The sequence below is a fragment of the Halichoerus grypus genome, chromosome 11, assembly GCF_964656455.1.
Source record: "Halichoerus grypus chromosome 11, mHalGry1.hap1.1, whole genome shotgun sequence".
Lineage (NCBI taxonomy): Eukaryota > Metazoa > Chordata > Mammalia > Carnivora > Phocidae > Halichoerus > Halichoerus grypus.
Window position 1 is genome coordinate 100563561 of NC_135722.1, and position 21107 is coordinate 100584667.

General features: G+C 37.0%; 1 protein-coding gene across 1 annotated transcript; it reads right to left on the reverse strand.

Annotated features, from left to right (window-relative positions):
* Positions 1-1473: 1473 nt before the first annotated feature.
* On the reverse strand, positions 1474-20425 carry LOC118533140 (NXPE family member 2). Its single transcript, XM_078057514.1, is given in 11 exon segments — positions 1474-1856; positions 1859-1958; positions 1961-2013; positions 2016-2071; positions 3014-3059; positions 3642-3736; positions 3738-3854; positions 14123-14187; positions 19491-19760; positions 19763-19800; positions 19803-20425. Coding segments are annotated over 11 exon segments (1518 nt in total). The 5' UTR covers positions 20098-20425.
* Between the last annotated feature and the right edge of the window lie 682 nt (positions 20426-21107).

Below are 21107 nucleotides of genomic sequence, written 5' to 3' on the forward strand. Positions count from 1 at the left end.
TTGCACAGTGCAGGTCTAGAACAAGAGAAGTGATAGATTATCATTATTTTATACTAATTGATCACATTTACATTGGGGCGTGTGAGATGGGGTGGAAGGCATGTTGTAGAGTGACATAGACAAACTTCAGTGTATTCAGAGAAGAGCCATAAGTAAACTAGACACTTTGTCCTACTAGAACTAGGATGAAGGAATTTGGAATTTGAAGTGGCCTTGGCAGGGAAATGCTAACTCATGTAAGCAGGTAAGAGTACAATAGCTGGAAGAATAGATTTATTTTGAAAGTTTTGTTTAGGGGCACCTGGCTTGCTCATTCAGTAGGGCATGTGACTCTTGATCTTGGGGTTGGGAGTCCAAGCCCCATGTTGGGTATAGAGATTACTTAAAAAAAAAAATCTTAAAAAAAAAAAAGCTTCCTCTAAAAAGAATTAGAACTAGTGGGTAACTTGATACAAGAAAGAGCTTTCTAATGTGTGTTCCCTTGTTGAGAGGAGCCCAGTCCTAACCTGAACTTGGCCATGGCACTATTACTATACTATAATAGTATAGTAATATACTATATTACTATAGTGTGTGTGTATGTGTGTGTGTTTATATATATACACACACTCACTATAATATGTATAATCACTTCCTCTCACTATGAAACACATTCCAAACAAAGGAGTCATCCTGGAGTAACAACAGTTCCACTCTTGAGACCTTGAACATGTTAATGGGAAGAGTGCATACTTTCATGCTGAAAGGAATATTTAGAGACAAAGTTCATAAAGTCATTTCAGGTTCTCTGCAGGGGATCTCACCTCATACTTTTAGGGTCTACAAGACTCAGTGTTTCAGGATCTGTATCTTGACCTAATACTTAGTTTCTCTCAATGCACTCGTGCATTTTTGACTGTGATCTCTGACTCTTACTGGGATCCAAAGGACAACTGGGTACCAAATTCCAAATAATTTTCTTAAGAAGACTTCTTTTATGATTCTACCAAGTTTTCTTTTGCAGCATTATTCACAATTACCAAAAAGTGGAAATATCCATCAACAGATGATGTCCATCAAAAGATGATGGATAAACAAAATGTGATTTGTACATAGAAGGAAATGTTACTCAGTCTTAAAAAAAAATTCTGACACATGCCACAACATGGATAAACCTTGAGGACATTATATTGAATGAGATAAGTGGATACAAAAGACAAATACTGTATAACTCCACTTATATGAGCTAGTTAGGATAGTCTAATTCATAGAGACAGTAGAATGGTGGTTGCCAGGTGCTGGGGATAAGGGAGAATGAGGAGTTAGTTTATGGATACAGAGTTTCTGTTTGGGATGATGAAAGGTTCTGGGGATAAATCATGATGGTTGCACAATATTGTGAATATATCTGAATTGCACAGCCACTGAATTGTACACTTAAAAATGGTTTAAATGGTAACTTTGTTATGTATATTTTACTATATTTTTTAAATTTCATTTCTTCATACTTGGATTGCATTTAACTGTCCTTATAATGTAAGTTAGGTCATTATAGACAATGGCTAGTACTGGTTTTTCTGTATTTTTTCCTCTAGCAATATAGTTTAAGAACATGGTAATCCAATTTCCAATCACATAATCAGGTGGATGGGCATTATTAGTGCCATATGCAATAATCACGTCCCAGGCATCAATAATACCCACATTGAGACCCACAGAAATATCCCTCATAAAATTTTGAATATAGCCATGGAAATCACTAAACATCTCTGCGTTCAGATATATCCCCCTGGTATTTTCAGTTTTAGGGGTCACCTTGGTCTCTGAGCTTTTCAAGAGTAGACGTTCAATGACCTTTTGAACATTGATGGTCCTATGAGGAAAATCATAACAGAAAAGGATCTAAAGTGCTGGCCAAGGGTAATGACAATGGCTGTGTCACTCTATCTGGCCACCAGATCAATTTCCCTTGGGATATATAGTTTTCATCTGTCACTGAAAACAGATTTTTGGTAATAAATGGATGATCATGTCTTTCCACTGAATCAAAATACATCTTTCAGCATCACGAAACATACATGTTTTTTTTCCCCTCATGGTTAGTTTTGTTTCTTCCACAATATTCAAATGTGCAAGAAATTTCACAAGAGAACAAGTCAGCAACCTCATAAGAGGCAGCAAATTCTTTACAAGTCAACAGGCTCTTAAACCCACAAAAAGACAAGAAGCAAGTTTAAGATCATAAAACGTTAAAGATGAAATTCCATCATGTCCTTTTTTCAGCTCTACTGCAAATTTAACAAATATCAGTGTTAATTATACTTTGTCATATGATTTGAGCTTGCTTTAACCTCCTACACTGAATAGAAGGCTCATTTCATACACAAAATCTTTCACATGTCTGGCTTCCTTAAAACCACAGGTGAACATTTCTAGTGCCAAAAAGAATTTAGCAAAGCTAAACTACAGGAAAATGCAAGTTAGTAAGCTTTTCCTTGGCGCTTTTGAGTAACAGTGTAAAGTCCTCAAACTGATACTTAGAAATGGTAAAGACATTATCTTGATAATTTCATTTTAGTTTCAAAAGCAAACATTGTAGAAAGCATTCATGTTTCTGTTACCATTTTTAATTTAACTTAATCATGATGATCAGTATTTAAGGTCAAAAGGTTAGTGCCCCAATTCTTTTTTTTTTTTTTCTTAAGATTTATTTATCTGAGAGTGAGCATGCACACCCAAGAGCACAAGAGGAGGAGAGGCAGAGGGAGGGACAATCCTCAAGCAGACTCCATGCTGAGCGCCACAAGGCTCCATCTCATGACCCTCCAAGATCATGACCTGAGCCAAAACCAAGAGTCAGACGCTTAACCAACTGAGCCACCCAGGTGCCCCAAAGTGCCCCAATTCTATTTCAAGATTTGCCATGTGTCTTCCATTAGTGTGACCATATTTATGCCATTTACCTTCCCTTTAATAAGGTTGTGGCTGAGGGTGCTTCTGCTAGTTTTCGATGCCTGGAGTTTTCAATGCTTACCATATGTTGAAGACCCCAGTTCCATGATGATCAAAATATTTTAAAGCTGATGGAAAGCAAACCAATAAATCTTTTTAACAAAAGGAAAATAATCATAATTTTAAAATGCACACATTTGTAAAATTCTAACCAAGAGAATTTCTAACTAAAATAGCATTACTGCCTTTGGGAAGAAAACTGTATCAGATATATTAAAATCTTAACACAATTTTTGGGGGCACCTGGGTGGCTCAGTCAGTTAAGCGTGTGCCTTCAGCTCAGGTCATGATCTCCGGGTCCTGGGTTCGAGCCCCATGTTGGGCTCTCTGCTCAGTGGGGAATCTGCTTCTCCCCCTCACTCTGCCTCTTCCCCCCTGCTCATGCTCTGTTTCTGTCTCTCTCTCTCAAATAAATCTTAAAAAAAAATAAAATCTTAACACAGCTTTTAAACTTTTTATTAAGATATAGGAAGAGGAAGAAAAATGTTAATATTTGTGAATGAAAAAAAATAAAATTTAACTTTATTAAAAGCCCAAATCCAAATGTTTGACAAATTTTTAAAAAAGTAAAACCAGCATCAGGAAAGAAGTAAAATTATTATAAAAACAACCTCAGAAGCCAACTGTAATTTCAAAATAAAAATACATACTTTTCACCACTTTTTGTAAGTAATAAGTTCACTCTTGCAGTGTTGAATCTCCCATGAGGTAGGGAAGTTTTCTCTTCAAGCAGTCATTTATATTTTGCATTTAATTTGATCTACTTACAAAATGCTATAATCCACCTTCTTTTTACAGTATAACCACTGGGGAAAGGAGTCTTCATTCCAATCTGACCTTTTTTTTTTTTTTTTTCCTGTGTTCTCACTCTCTGGTAATAAAAACACCCACAGTAAATCATTATTACCACAAATTATTTCTGAAACAAATCCTTCATTTATTCCCTTTTCCTCTTTTCCTTCCATCCTTCTCGATTTATACCCTCCTCTCTTCCATAAATATTTAACAAGATCATGTTAAAGGGATGACTTAAAAACTCACTGTTGAATAGTCTTACTAATGAATAGTTTATCCTAGAGTGGGGATAATTTTTCTTGTGCATTTGCAATATCTTCCTCAGTCTTTACCTTGTCCCCAAAGCTACTCAACAGCTAGCCAAATCAGGAGGAAATGTATGGGCATGAAATAGGATTCAGTAGCCCAGCTAAATATTGTACCAATAACATGACCTTGTTAAGTTGTAGATCTTCTCCTCAAACTCTATTTATCCATGAAGAAATTTTGAACATGTTTCTGAAATGATGTCCCACATTGTTTATTTTGAGTGTACCAGAATCAGGTTCTCAGGTTAAACATTTCATTGTTGTGCCCAGGCTGAACATAATATTATCATTGTGGTCTGATTAGTGCTGAAAAAGGGAAGACCTCTTTATTCTTAATACTCTACTATGAAATTAGCCTAAGCTTATTCATTGATTCATATGAAGCTTTCACCCACCTAAGACTCAGGTCATTTAAAAAAAATTATTATTGAAGTATAGTTCATATAAAATGTTATATTAGTTTCATGTGTACAACATAGTGATTCCACAGTTCTACACATTACTTAGTGTTCACTGCGATAACTATAGTCACCATCTGTCACCATACATTATTACAGTATTATTGACTGCATTCCCTATGATGTACTTTTCATCTCCATGACTTATTTATTTTATAACTGCAAGTTTGTACATCTTAATCCCCTTCACCTATTTCATCCATCTTCCTAGCCCTATACCCTTCTGGCAACCAACACTTTGTTCTCTCTACTTATGAGTCTGTTTCTGGCTTTCTGTTTTTGTTTTGCTTTGTTTAGATTCCACACAAAAGAGAAATCATACGGTATTTGTCTTTCTCTGACTTATCTCACTTAACATAATACCCTCCAGGCCTATCCATATTGTTGCAAATGGTAAGATCTAATTCTTTTTATGGCTGACTAATATTCCATTGTATTTATATATACCACATATTTTTTTCCCATTCATCTACTGATGGACATTTAGGTTGCTTCCATATCTTGGCTATTGTAAATAATGCTGCAATAAACATAGGGGTGTATATATCTTTTTGAATTAGTGTTTTCATTTTCTCTGCATAAATACCCAGTAGTGAAATTATTGAATTACATGGTATTTCTGTTTTTTTAAGTTTTTATTTAAACTTGAATTAGTTAGTGTATAGTATAATATTGGGTTCAGGAGCAGATTTAGTGATTCATCACTTACATAGAACACCCAGTGCTCATCACAGCAATTTTTTGTGGAACCTCCATACTTTTTTCCACCAGTGAATGCACCAATTTACATTCCCACAAACAATGCATGAGTGTTCTCTTTCATCCACATCCTCACCAACACTTGTTATTTCTTGTCTTTTTGATTCTAGTCATTCTGACAGGTATAAGGTGACCTCACTGTAGTTTTGATATGCATTTCCCTGATTAGTGATATTTAGCATCTTTTCATGTGTCTGATGGCCATTTATGTATGTCTTCTTTGGAAAAAATGTCTATTCAGGTCTTCTGACTTTTTAATGGAATTGTTTTTTTGGTGTTGAATTGTAGATGTTATTTCTATATTTTAGATATTAGCCCCTTAAAATATCATTTGCAAATATTTTTCTCCCATTCAGTAGGCTGCCTTTTAATCTCGTTGATAGTTTCTTTCAGTTTGCAAAAGCTTTTTACTTTGGTGTAGTCCCAATACTTTATTTTTGCTTTTGTTTCCCCTGCCTAAGGAGACATCTAAAAAAATGTTAAGGCTGATTTCAAGAGATGACTGCCTGTTTTCTTCTAGGAGTTTTATGGTTTCATAAAGGTCTCTAATCCAATTTGAGTTTATTTTTGTGGATGAAGTGAGAAAATGGTCCAATTTCATTCTTTTTCATGTAGCTCTTCAGTTTTCCCAGTATCAGTTACTGAAGACACTACCTTTTCCCCATTATATATTTTTATCTCCTTTGTCATAGATTAATTATATAAGTGTGGATTTATTTTTGGGCTCTCTATCCTGTTCCATTGATCTATGCCAATAGCAGACTGTTTGGATTACCATAGCTTTGGAGTATATCTTGAAATCTAGGATGGTGATACCTGCAGCTTTGGTCTTGTTTCTCAAGATTGCTTTGACTATTCAGGGTCTTTTGTGCTGCATACAAATTTTAGGATTATTCTAGTTCTGTAAAAAAAAAAAAGATACTATTTTGATAGGGCTTGCTTTGAATCTGTAGATTGTTTGGGGTAATATGGACATCTTAACAATATTCTTCCAATCCATGAGCATGGACTATCTGTTCATTTGTTTGTGAAATCTTCAGTTTCTTTTATCGATGTCCTACAGTACTTTTCAGAGTATACTTCTTTCATTTCCTTGGTTAAGTTTATCCCTAGGTATTTTATTCTTTTTGGTAAAATTGTCAATGGATTTTTAATTTCTCTTTCTGATGCTTCATTATTAGTGTATAGAAATGCAGCCAATTTCTGTAAATTTTATATCCTGAGACTTTACTAAATTCATTTATTTCTAATAGTTTTTTGGTGAAGTCTTTAGGGTTTTCTATATGCAGTATCATATCATCTGCAAATAGTGATAGTTTTACTTCTTTGTTATCAGTTTGGATGCCTTTTATTTCTTTTTGTTGTCTGATGACTGTGGCTAGGACTTCTAGTACTATGTTAAATAAAGGTGGTGAGAGTGGACATCTTTGTCTTTTTCCTGATCTTAGAGGAAAAGCTCAGCTTTTCACCATTGAGTATGATGTGAACTGTGGGTTTGTCCTATATGACCATTTTATGTTGAAGTAGTACCCTCTAAACCTACCTTGAGGGTTTTTATCATGAATGTATGTTGAATTTTGTCAAGTGCTTTTTCTGCATCTATTAAGATAATCATATGGTTTTTATCCTTCCTCGTCTTAATGTGATGCATAATACTGATTTGCAAATATTGAGCAATTCCTGCATCCCCAGAATAAATCCCACTCGATCATAGCAAAACATCATTTTATTTTATTGTTTTGTTACTTAAGTACAGTTGACACAATGCTACATTAGTTTCACATGCGTAATGTAGTGATTGGACAACTATATGTTCATCTGTGCTCACCACGAGTAATAGCCACCATCTGTCACGATGCAGCATTACTAAAATACCATTGACTCTATTCCCTATGCTGTACCTTTCATGCTAATGGTTTGCTTATTCCTTAACTGGAAGCCTATACCTCCCACTCCCCTCACACTTTTTGACCATCCCCTTACCTTCTTCCCTCCAGCAACCATCAGTTTGTCTTCTGTACTTATGGGGTGTGTTTCTGTTTTTGTTAGTTTCCTTGTTCATTTGTTTTGTTTCTTGGGTTACACATATAAGAGAGATCATATGGTATTTACCTTTCTCAGACTTATTTCACTTAGAGTAATGCTCTAGGTCTGCAAATAGCAAGATCTCATTCTTTCTTTTTTTTTTAATGCCTGGGTAATATCCCATTGTATTTATATACCACATCATCTTTATCCATTCATCTATCATGGACACTTGGGTTGCCTCCATAATTTGGCTATGATAAATAATGCTGCAATAAGCATAGGGGGTGCATATATCTTTTCAAATTAGTGTTTTTATTTTTGGGGGGTAAATACCCAGTAGTGGAATTACTGGATCATATGGTAATTTTATTTTTAATTTTTCGAGGAACATCCATACTGTTTTCCACAGTAGATGCCCCAGTTTCCCACCAACAGTGCACAAGGGTTTCTTTTTTTCTACATCCTCACCAACGCTTGTTATTTCTTGTCTTTTTGATTAGAGCCATCCTGAGAGGTGTAAGGTGATATTGCGTTGTGGTGGTGATTTTCATTTGCCTGATAATCAGTTATGTTGGGCATCCTTTCATGTGTCTGTTGGCCCTCTGTATGTCTTTTTTTGGAAAAATGTCTATTCAGGTCCTCTGCCCATTTTTTAATCAGATTGGTTTTTTTGGTGTTGAGTTGTAGGAGTTCATTATATATTCTGCATATTAACCCCTTAGGAGATATATCATTTGCAAATATCTTCTCCCATTAAGTAGGTTACCTGTTCATTTTGTTGGTTTTTCTTTCCTGAAGCTTTTTATTTTAGTGTAGTCTCACTAGTTTATTTTTTCTTTTGTTTTCCTTGTCTAAAGAGACCTATCTAGAAAAATGATGCTAGGGCTTATGTCAAAGAGATTACTGCCTGTTTTCTTCCAGGAGTTTTATGGTTTCAGGGCTCACATTTAGATTTGTAATCCATTTTTAGTTTATTTTTGTGTATGGTATAAGAAAATGGTCCGATTTCATAATGAAGTAGCTGAAAGAGAAATTAAGAAAACCATCCCATTTAAAATTGTACCAAAAAATAAAATACCTGGAAATAAACTTAACCAAGGAGGTGAGAGGCCTGTACTCTGAAACCTGTAAAACATTGACTAAAGAATTGAAGATGACACCAACAAGTGGAAAAGTATTCCATGCGCGTGATTAGAATAAAAGGTCCATATTACCCACAAGCAATTTACAGATTTAATGCAATCCCTATCAGACTTCCAGTAGCATTTTTCACAGAACTAGAACAAATAATCCTAAAATTTGTATGGAGCACCAAAGACCCTGAATAGCCAAAGCTGTCTGGAGAAAGAAGACCGAAACTGCAGGTATCACAATCCCAGATTTCAAGATATGCTAGAAAGCTGTAGTAATCAAAGCGGTATGCTGCTGACACAAAAACAGATATGTAGATCAGTACAACAGGATAGAGACACAGAAATAAACCCACACCTGTATGGTCAATTAATCTATGACAGAGGAGGCAAGAATATACAATGGGGAAAAGATAATCTCTTCAATAAATGGTATTGGAAAAACTGGACAGCTACACAAGAGAAGTTTTTAAAATGTATTGTTGAATTTGGTTTGCTAATATTGAGAATTTTTGCATCTGTATTCATCAGGGATATTAGCCTATAGTTTTCTTTTTTCATAGTGTCTTTATCTGGTTTTGGTATCATGGTAATGCCAGACATGTAGAAGGAGTTTGGAAGTTTTCTTTCCTCTTCTATTTTTTGGAATAGTTTGAGAAGAGTAGGTATTAGCTCTTCTTTAAGTGTTTGGTAGAATTCACCTGTGAAACCATTTGGTCCTGGACTTTTGTTAATTGAGAGTTTTTTGATTACCAATTCAATTTTGTTACTAGTAGTCTACTTGAGTTCTCTATTTCTCTCTAATTCAGTTTTGAAATATTACGTTTCCAGGAATTTATCCATTATTTCTAGGTTGTCCAATTTGTTCACATATAATTTTTAATAGTATTCTCATAATCCTTTTTGTATCTGTGGTATTGGTTGTTATTTTTCCCTTTCATTTTTTATTTTATTTGAGTCCTCTCTTGTTCCTGATGAATCTGGCTAAAAGTTTATCGATTTTATTTATCTTTTCAAAGAATCTGCTCTAATTACATTGATCTTATCTATTGTTTTTTAAATCTCTATTTATCTTACACTGTGATCTTTATCATTTCCTTTCTTTACTGATTTTGGGCTTTGCCTCCCCCCCCCTTTTTTTTTTAGTTCCTTTAGGTGTAAGGTTAGATTGTTTTAGATTTTTATTTTATGAGCTAGGCCTGTATTGCTATAAACTTTCTTCATAGAACTGCTTTTGTTGTGTCTCAAAGATTTGGGACCGCTGTTTCCATTTTCATTTTTCTGCAGGTATTTTATTTCTTTGATTTCTTCATTAGCCCATTGGTTATTTAGCAGCACATTGTTTAGCCTCTACGTGTTTGCATTTTTGCATTTTCTTCTTGTAACTGATTTCTCATTTCATAACTTTCATCAGAAAAAATGTTTGATATGATTTCAATCTTAAATTTATTGAAACTTGTTTTATGGCCTAACATGTAATCTGTAGAATGTTCCATGCACATTTGAAAGGAATACACATTCTTCTGTTTATGGATAAAATGTCCTGTATATATCTGTTAAGTCTATCTGGTCTAACATATCATTTAAAGCCCCTGTTTCTTTATTGAATTTTCTGTCTGAATTCTATATCCACTGATGTAAGGGGGGGGGGGCGTCAAAGTCCCCATCTAGTATTGTTATGGTCAATTTCTCCATCTGTTAATTTTCGTTTTATGGATTTAGGTGATCCTACATTAGGTGCATAGATATTTACAGTTGTTACATCCTTTTGTTAGAGTAATCCTTTTATCATCATGTAATACCCTTCTTTATCTCTGGCTACAGTTTTCAAGTCTATTTTGTCTGATATAAGTAGTGCTACCACAGCTTTTTCTTTTTTTATCTTTTTGCTTCCATTTGCATGGAATATCTTTTTCCAGCCCTTACAGCTTCAGTCTGTGTATGTCTTTAGGTCTGAAGGGAGTCTCATGTAGGCAGCATATAGATGGATCTTGGGGTTTTTTGTTGTTGTTTTAATGACTGTCATACTATATCTTTTAGTTGGGGCATTTAGACAATTTACACTTAGAGTAACTATTAATAGGTGTGTGTGTGTGTGTGTGTGTGTGTGTGTGTATATAGACATTTTACTGGGTATTTTTTTGTTTTTGTAGTTCTGTTGCTTTCTTGCTCTCGTGTTTTGATAGCTTTCTTTAGTGTTATGCTTGGATTACTTTCTCATTTTTTGTGTATCAATAAGTTTTTGATTTATGATTACCACAGGGTTCATACATAATATCCTATGTGTGTAGCAATCTATATTAAGTTTATGGTTACTAAAAAGAAAAGTTGATGATTACTTAAATTTAAGCACATTCTAAAAGCACTACAACTTTACTGTTCCCTCCACGTTTTATGTATATGATGTCATTTTACATCTTTTTTACTTTTTGTATCCCTTGATTAGCTTTTGTAGATATAATTGATTTTACTACTTTTATGTTTTAATCTCCATACTAGCTTTATAAATAATTATTCTACATTTACTGTTTGCTTTTACCAGTGAATTTTTTTCCTTTCATAATTTTCTTCTAGTTATGGCCTTTTCTTTCCATTTAAAAAATTCCCCTTAACATTTCTTGAAAGGCCAGTTTAGTGATGATGAACTCCTTAAGCTATTTTTTTGTCTGGAAAACTCTTTATCTCTCCTTTTAATCCTGAATCTTGCAGGGCAGAGTATTCTTTGTTGTACATTTCTTCCTTTCAGCACTTTGAATATGTCATGCCATTCTCTTCTGGCCTGCAAAGTTTCTGTTGAAAAATCAGCTCATAGCCTTATGGGATTTCTCTTGTACATTACCAACTTCTTTTCTCTTGCTGCTTTTAAGATTCTGTCTTTATCTTTGATTTTTGCTTTTTAAATTGTTATGTGTCTTGGTATGGACCTCCTTGGGTTCATCTTGTTTGAGGCTCATCTGTTTTGAATCCCGATGTCTGTTACCTTCCCCCAGATTAGGGAAGTTTTAAGTTATTATTTAAGTTTCTGCCCCCTTTCTCTCTCTCTCTCTCTCTCTCTCTCCCCCCTCCCTTGGGATCCCTATAATGTGAATGTTATTATGCTTGTTGATGTCACAGGTCTCAAAGTATGTATGCATGTATGTATTTTGCTGTTCAACATGGTTGCTTTGCACCAGTGATCCATTCTGCATCCTCTAACTTGCTGTTGATTCCCTCTGCTGTATATTTTATTTCAGTTATGTATTCTTTAGCTTCTGATTGGTTACTTATATTTTCTACCTCTTTGTTGAAGTTCTTACTGAGTTTATCAACTCTTCCTTCAAGTCCAGTGAGTATTTTTATGACCTTTACTTTGAACTCTTTATCAGGCATATTGCTTACCTTTGTTTCATTTCTCTCTTTTTATGTGATTTTTTTTTTTTCTAATTCTTCATTTGGAACATTTTCCTCTATTTCTTCATTTTGTTTATCTTTCTGTGTAGTTCTTTTTTTTTTTTTCCTATGTATCAGGTAGGTCAGCTATGTCTCCTGGTCTTGGAAGTAGTGGCTTTATACAGAAGAATTTCTATGGTGCGCTGTAGCATAATCTCCTTTGGTCACCAGAGCCGGGCCCCCCATGGGTTTCCCCTGTGTTAGCTACATGTACCATCCTGTTATGGCTGAGCCATAATTGCTATAGGCATGCTGGTGAGTTAAGTTGGTCCTCAGCCCAAATTACTATAATGACCCACTTTGTTTATTGTGGGAGCACTGGTGGGCCAGGTGTGCTCCTTATGCTGCTAGAAGACTCAGCTACAGACCCACTGGTGAGTGGGACCAGCCCTCAGCCCACCTGTCTGCTTTTAGCCACTGTGACAGCTGTGGGAGCATCAAAGAGCAGGGCTCATTCTCTACACAGGCAACTGATAGGCCCAGCTGCAGGAACTGTGGGATGCTAGTGTGTGGGCTTAGTTTCCACCCTCTTCAGTGCATGAGGGGCTGCCCACTGACTGTAACAAGGTGCTTTGGAGGGGTGCCTCCTGGGGCAAGTGGATTGGGTGAGACAGGTCTGCAGGGGAATGCTGGCTCCAGTGAGCATTTGGCTATGTAGGCTGGGGGAGGGTAAGAAAAATGACACCTACCAGCACTTTCATTCCTATAGAAAGCTCCTGCCCCACCCCAGCACACATCCTGAAATTAATAATAAATCTCTTTCACATATACCCCAGACACTTCTCAAACTGCTGCTCTGTACTATGTCTCAGGCTGAATTATCTAGTGGCTAGCTCTTTAAGGGATGGGATTCCATTTCCTATTGCCCTCTGGCTCTCCTGGAGTTAAATCCTGCTGATTTTCAAAGCCCGATGCTACAGGGACTGGTCTTCCCAGTGCAGGTCTCCAAGACCAGGGATGCCCAGTATGGAGTCTGATTCTTTTGTTCCTCTGTGCTTGTGACGTCCTTCCCATTTGTGGTCAGTTGTGCCAGGGGTTTGGTTTCCAACTGCATCTGCACCCCTCCTACCCTTTCTGATGTGATCTCTCTACAACTAGCTGTGGAAGATCTCTTCTGCCAGTCTTCAGATGGTTTTTGGAGTCAGTTGCAGTACATATAGTTGTTGCCTCATTGTGTCCATGGGACGAGATGAGCTCAGGATCCTAATATACTTATCTTTCCTCTCTCAAGAATCAGGTCATTTATATGTTTTTCCACTTAAGCAACTATATCTTTTTTGTCATCTACCTGCATTGTTGGGACTTGTGATATAAGTTTAGGAACTTAAATTCATGCATATTGTTATATCAGGTTTATAAATGGCTCAAAAAATAATAATCTGGCATTATCTTCTAGAAATTGTGGTCCAGGAAATAGGGAAACCATAGAAGTGTTAAGAGGACTCAAGTGGTCTTGAGTCTAAGAACTTTCTTCGGTGTAAAATTTGGGCATGGATGATGGCTGCCATGGCAGAGAGAAGGGCTGTCTTTTCCATACACTGTGAGCTTTCAGTGGGTTCATGATTGATTTATATGTTCTCCACAGGGTTTTGCAAAGTTCTTTGCATACAGTAGGTCCTCAGTAAACATTTGCTGAATACATGAGAAAGGGGCAATAGGTAAATGGATACACCATTGATTGTTATAATGAAAGTCATTTGCTTTTTCTGAAATTCACTTCAATTCCAGTATAGCAGAAACATCGCTTTTATGAGTGAGATGGCTTTGTATTGACCACTGAATTTCCTGTGATAAAATTGAAAATATCCACAGAAATTGCTAGTTTGTAGAACTTTAATCAAGATGGTTTGGCTGAAACATATCTGAGAAACCACCAAAGAAACTTTCTAACTCAGTAGCTTATCTGAGACATTTTCACATTACCCAATTATTGGATTTTCAGGAATAAATCTTAAGTTGAAATAAAAATAACCTGTACATTTTGAGAGTAGGCAGCTGAAATTAAGAGTTACTTAGACTTTTAGATCTGACTCAAGGTGAAAATTGGTTAAAATTGATATGAAAATAATTTCTAAGAATAAAGTCCTTCCTGTAAAACCCAAGATGACTGGTACTCTTTGCCCCAAGAAATGAAAGATGAAAGTGGTTAATGTGAATTTTCTCAAAGTAAGAATGTCTTTTAGATGGATAAATTGTGAACACAGCAAGCAACAGCACAATAGACTTACTGTTACATGGTAAAATCTCAATGGAGGTAAAGTTCTTCATCATTTCAACAGAAAATGGGAAAATAAATTAGCCTGGTATCTGCCCAGATATTAAAGTAAAAATCACTAGCAGGGGGATGTGGGGTGGGGCATGAGGTGCTAACAAGGGATGGAGAGATTAAGCCACTCTTAACTCTCTGCAAATGTTTTTTTCTTCTTTACCTTGATATATTTAAGATATTCTGAGAAAGTAAATGGGTCAAGATTCCGGAAAACTGTTCTCCTGGTAATAGCAGGGATCCAAAGATCCAGAAAGAGACATTTGCAACTAATCCAACATGTCTTTGGTTTTTATCTTCTAAATGATTTTCTACTGCAAGCCAGCCTTTCCGTCTTTACTGCCTGTGGTAATTCAGGCCTTCATCAACATTTTCCTAGGCCAGTACTTCTCAAACTTGAGTGTACATCAGAATTATCTGGAGAGCTTATTACAACTGAGATTGCTGAACTTCATCCCCAGAGTTTCGATTCAATAGTTCTGGGGCACTTGAAGAGCTATCTCTACCCCCCATATTCAAAGCATCATTAATTCACAATAGCCATGATATGGAAACAACCTAAATGTCCATTGATAGATGAATGAATAAAGAAAATATGGTTTATATGTACAATGAAATATTATTCAGCCTTAAAAAAAAACAAAAAAGAAATCCTGTCATTTGCAATAACATGGATGAGCCTGGAGGACATTATGCTAAGTGAAAACAAGCCAGATACAGATTTAGATGAGCCAGATACAGAAAGACAAATACTGCATGATTTCACTTATATGTGAAATCTAAACAAGTCAAACTCATGGAAACAGAATGGTGGGGACACCTGAGTGGCACAGTCGGTTAAGTGTTGGCTCAGGTGGTGATCTCAGGGTCATGAGATCAAACCCCACCTGGGGTTCTGCATTCATAGAATGGTGGTTGTCAGGAGTTTAGGGGAGGGGAAAATGGGGAGATGTTGGTTAAGGGGTATAAACTTACAGTTATAAGATGACTAAGCTCTGGGATCTAATGTACAGCCTGGTAACTCTAGCTAATGTACTGTAGGCTTGAAATTGGCGGAGAAAGCAGATCTTAAGTGTTCTTACAACACTCAGGGGCACCTGGCTGGCTCAGCTGGTAGAGCATGCAACTCTTGATCTCAGGATTGTAAGTTTGAGCCCCCTGTTAGGTGTAGAGATTACTTAAAAATAAAAAAAAAAATTAAAAAACACAAAAATGCTGACTATGTGAGGAGATGGATATATTATTCAGCTTGATTATGGTACCCATTTTACAATGTATATGTATATCAAAATATACTGTATACCTTAATGTGTATAATTTTATTGGTCAATCACACCTCAAAAAAGCTGGAAAAAAATAGTTCTGGGCTGAGGTCCAAGAATTTGGATTTCTAACAAACTTTCAAGTGAAGCTGAGGCTGCTGATCCAAGGATATTACTTTGAGACCCTTGCCCTAAATTACTATATTCCTGCTCCTTTAGTTTATCCCACCTAAAAACATTCTCTGTGCTGCCCATTTTATTCCCCCTAGACAAAATACTTCCATGACTTTCCATTATCAACCTACAGTATTAGGACCAAGCTCCTTCTCTGGCTTACAACCTCCTATGAGCGTTCACTTCTCCAGCCTCCTCTTCATGAACTCTACCTTCACAAGACCTCCAGAGGCTATTTTCTGTACTTTATCATCTCCTTGTGAGTAGGACTTAGGTCATTTATTCATTATAATGTTTTAATTGTCTAGCACTGTGAGCTTCATCTCAAGATATGGGTCTTACCAATTAAGATGGTGACTATATCTGGTCAACTGAATTCATTCCATCAACATAAAATCCATCTAGGGAAAGGAAGGGCTTCCAGAGCCAGAGAAAGGATTGATTTTTTTTTTTTTTCCTCAAGTGAGAATAATACTCCCCTCATTGAGGACACCAGAGGACTGCCGAAGTGAGGGACCAAGGTGTCTGGACAGTGACAGCTAGGTGGAGTCATGGGGACAGTGCTATAGCCCCTTTACTTGAGAATAAAGTAGATTGGGATTCCAGTTCCAACTCTGCCACTTGCTCGGTGTAACTTACTTTGGCCAAGCTATTTAGTATGTCTGTGCTTAAATTTCCACATATGTGAAATGAGCATAATAGTGTTTTTATTGAGGATCTTATCAGACCTCTCTTTGGCACAAGATTAAAATTTGTCTCAGTGGGGAACTTGAACTTCTGAAATTTGAAACATTCTCCCATATCTATCCCAGGTAAGGTTGAAGTTGACAAAAAAAGACCAATACCTGGCTACCTTGTAAATTTGAATATCAAAGCCAAACTTTGGGACATTAAAAATAGGTACTCATGGTATAGAAAGGCATTCATTTCAATGTGTCTGGTCTTAGTATTAAGCATGCGTGTGTGTGTGTGTGTGTGTGTGTGTGTGTGTGTGTGTGTATTACATTTCAGAAGGGGATCTGTAATAGACCATGATAGAAACTGAAAGATTTATCAACTGTGTTTCCTGTATGAAGTCTTCCTATATGGCAACCCCTGGTTTATTTTCCCACCATGATTATCAATAAAACCCTTAAAATTAAAAAAAATTTTTTTAACTTTGAGGAAATATTTGAGGAGGTAGCATCTAATTGAGGAGGTAGCCAGGCTTGAGAGAGAGAATACTAGTGAGAAAATGTATTTACTATGTTAACAAATGAAAAAGAAACAGGCTTAGTCCTTGGACTTGTGGGAAGGAATGAGGTCATAGAACCTAACTTGGGCCTAAGAATGGGGCTTAGAATTTAATGATAGAATGATCTGCAAGAGTTCCTGGATACGGAATTAACTATGAAGCCAACCATTCCTTGTGTACACACTAAATCACCTTTGAGGAAACTTATATCTCTACTTACATGCAGTGGGAGAAAAAACTGGACAGTTTGAATAAAGCAGGGAATCCAGAAGTAAATGTGTCTATTAGAAAGTAAAACAGGGTCAGGCATATTATTGTCATAAATATACCCACTTTAGAAGCATAATTGGACCCAACATACATGCAGTGTGCCAGCCCAGGAATTTAGGATTATCTATGAACAGGCAGGAAAGTGTGTAAGGAGAGGTCCCCAAATCCAGGCTGCAATGATGACCATCTCAAGAGGGAGCCATATGTGGCCAACAGGGAAAAAATGGCATCAGCCTGGGTACTCTTCCCATAGAGTTAAGACATGGCCTTCAAAATGGGAAGGCCTCTATGTCTCCATGATTAGATCTCCTTTAGTTATTAGTAAAATATATTTTTTTAAAAGTCCAGCCTCTTCTGTCTGAGCCATAGGATAAAGGGATTATTCCATACCTTGATCAGGAAAACAAAGAAGTGAAGGTGACATAGGGGTGAAAGGGAAATCTTACAGAGATGTAGGGTCAGTTTTGCCCTGTGCCCTGCCCTTGTATCATCATAATGTTTAAAATGGATTTGAATTTGACTTTCCAGGATACTATGTTATCCTACTTGCTTTTCTGAACCCACATCACAAAAACAAGGCCTCTCTATAGCAGCAATTACCAAACTATGGAACCAAAATCTCTTAAAATGATCCATTAAATAACTGTTCCATGGTCAAATAATTGTGAAGTTCTGCATTCTATCCCCACTTGAAGGGATAGATACTACAGTGAATGAAAAGGCGCTGTAAATAAACCTATTTATTTTCCCAGATTGTATTTCACTTATTTTTCCATTCAACAGTTGAGAATCTTCCAGGTGGTAGACATCACACTAGGCTAGGAGACAAAATGGTGACCCTCAATGGCTTCCTATCATATATAGATGGCCCCTAAACAATGCCTATTCCTCTGACCTTCTCTCTCATTCATTGCATGTCAGCCTCACTGGTTCCCTTCACAGTTCCTGGAACATTCCAGCATGCTCTTGCCTCAGTTCATATACCCTCTCTTAGGAACGGTATTTCCTCCAAAATTCACCTGGCTCACTTCCTCACTTCATACAAGGTGCTATTCAAATGTTCCATTCTCAGGTTGGTATTCCAGACAGACCTTACCTGGCCTCTTTTAAAATAGCAATCATCAGGGGTGCCTGGGTGGCTCAGTCAGTTAAGTGTCTCTCAATTTCAGATCAGTTCATGATCTCAGGGTGGTGAGGTTGAGACCCATGTCAGCCTCCATGCTGAGTGTGGAGTCTGCTTAAGAGTCTCTTTCTCCCTCCCTCGGGCCCTCCCTCTTACCCCTACATGCACATACTTTCTTCTTCCCTCTCTCTAAAAAAAAAAAAAAGAAAAAGAAAAAAAGAAAAAATAGCATTCACCATTATATTAAAATTCTTTATTCCGATAACTTTGTTACATACCTGTTTGTTGTCTTTTTATCCCACTAGAATGTTGAATTCCAAACAGCTAGAACTATGCCTGGAATGTAGAAAGTCCTCACTATTGATAAGTTGAATAAGGAAATGTTGAAAAAAATAGTTACGGTTTTTGCCTCACAGAGCTCAGAAGATTAAAACATGTTTGAAATTTAGTAGTATAATGAGTGTTATCATTGGGGGGAAAAAACAGAATGTACTGGAAGAATATGGGACTAGCACTTTACCCTAACATGGAAGAAATGACACTTAAACCAAAGCTTGTAAAGTGCCAGAGTTGAGAGACAGCATGGTCTGTTTGTGAAATAAAAGTTGAGTTTGCCTGACAGAGGAAGGCAGCATAAGGGTGAGACAACAGGCTTCTGAGCTGGGCAAGTCCTTGTAAACATTAAAGAGTCTGGATTTCATCCTTAGAGCAATGAGATCATATAAAGTGTTTTAAGCAAGGAAAAGTAAAAGTCATCTAGATTTTGGAAACATTAGTCTGGGTGCAGTGTGGAGAGTAGATTGAAAGCTATATGGGAGGTACAATTCATAGGGTTTGGTGATTTATTTAATGTACAGGGTCAAGTAACTAAAGAATGATACCATTCACCCCCTCCTTTTTTTTTTTTTTTTTTTTTTTTTTTTTATATAGCATCTATTAATATCCTGTAAGATTGGTGTTCCATGGAATATGTTATAGAAAATACTGGTCTCTAAAAAGTTACCAACTCTAGAAATACTACAAACCATGGAGAACTATAAGCATATGTAAAATGCATCACTGGTTATACTCCTTAAAACCACAGTGTAGAGGTGACCTCTATGGGGCCCTAGCTGCTGACCTGACTCTGAGCAGTGGATGAATTTATAACCCAATCAACCTTCATTGACCTAAGAGACTTGATTAGGAAAAGTTTCTAGGCAGAGTTGGTTTGAACCTAAGCCTCCCTCTTTGTATCGATTATTGTATGTGAAGGCCTGTTTACCTGTGGAAAAGACTTCGTTCTTCTTTACTAAGATAGGAAATGTTTCCATTGCTGGTGGTCCTGTGGGTCAGGGCCTTGCGGGGAACATATGGAGGCCTCATGCAGTAGAAGGCTTCTTGGTCTCAATAGTCCAGGTATTTGCAAAGTTCAGCACTTGAGTTTAGGGTCAGACCACACTCAGAGAGGACCCAGGAGGTATTATTCTCAAACTGGCCTGTGAATATCACCCTGTCTTGGTCTTGGTTCCTTGCCCACCAGAGAGCTCTTATATTCCTTCACTGGGGTGGATGAGCAGGAGAGACAGACCCAGCCTTCCCAGGACAAAGTGATGCTGACAAGGTAGCTGCCACTGTTAAAGTTTGTCACCTTTCCTGAAGCACCTGCCTTCAGGGCTGGGGAGGACATCCTGACCCTCAGGAGATCCCTGCCATATTCCTTTCTGCATCCCAAGTGGTCCCTCCTCTCCAGCAGGATGTCTAGCTGAACCCCCTGCAGTAGGTGTCTGGGGTTGGGGGGGAAGAGGGCAGCTGTGCTGTGTGCAGCTCTGGTGGTGGGGTTCATGTTGGTGAAAGGTCTGGGTGGGATCAGCTGGTCTAGTTTGTCCATGATTCCTTTTATTCTCAGCTCAGTCTCTGTTAGTGAAACTGCTGGGTCCAGTGGTACTTCAAGGTGTAAGGACTTTCTGAGTATGTTCTATTGCTTCAGGGGAGTAGGGCTTCTCAAACTAAACAACTGAAGTATTGAGGGACAAGGGATATATTATCAGCAAATAATATGGCTTGTTTTCAGTATAAATTATTATGGTCTAGCTTATACACATTTCTTTTTTTTTTTAATTTTTTTATTGTTATGTTAATCCCCATACATTACATCATTAGTTTTAGATATAGTGTTCCATGATTCATTGTTTGTGCATAACACCCAGTGCTCCATGCAGAACGTGCCCTCCTCAATACCCATCACCAGGCTAACCCATCCTCCCACCCCCCTCCCCTCTAGAACCCTCAGTTTGTTTTTCAGAGTCCATCGTCTCTCATGGTTCTTCTCCCCCTCCAATTTCCCCCCCTTCATTCTTCCCCTCCTGCTACATTCTTCTTCTTCTTTTTGCTTATACACATTTCAGTAGATGTAATTACATATCAAAAATGGATTCTAACAGTTTTCAGTTTTGGAATCCTAAGAATCAATTTCCATGAAATGTGACTCCCACTGCTGCCAACAGATGATTTTTTGGGGGAAGTCATTGGCTTAAAATTAATTATATAAAATAAATATGTATTATTTTGTGATGTTTACTGAAACTAAACTGCACCTTTAATCAAAAGGATCCTATGGGTCTCATTTCCCTGAAGTGGGAGTTTGGGTGCTGAGGGAACTACCCACTGACCTCACGTGTGTGGGCTTGTGCCCCCTCGTTCATCAGGTCATGGTCTACATATTAGTTCAAGACACCATTCCAGCTTCTCAACACACAAAGAATAAGAGTTACATATAGCACTCTTAATAATACAGAAACATATTTAATCAAATGAAATAGGTTTAGCTGACAATGTCATTGTATTCACCTGGACAACAAGGTAACTGGAGAGAATGTCATCACCAATTTAAAATCTGTT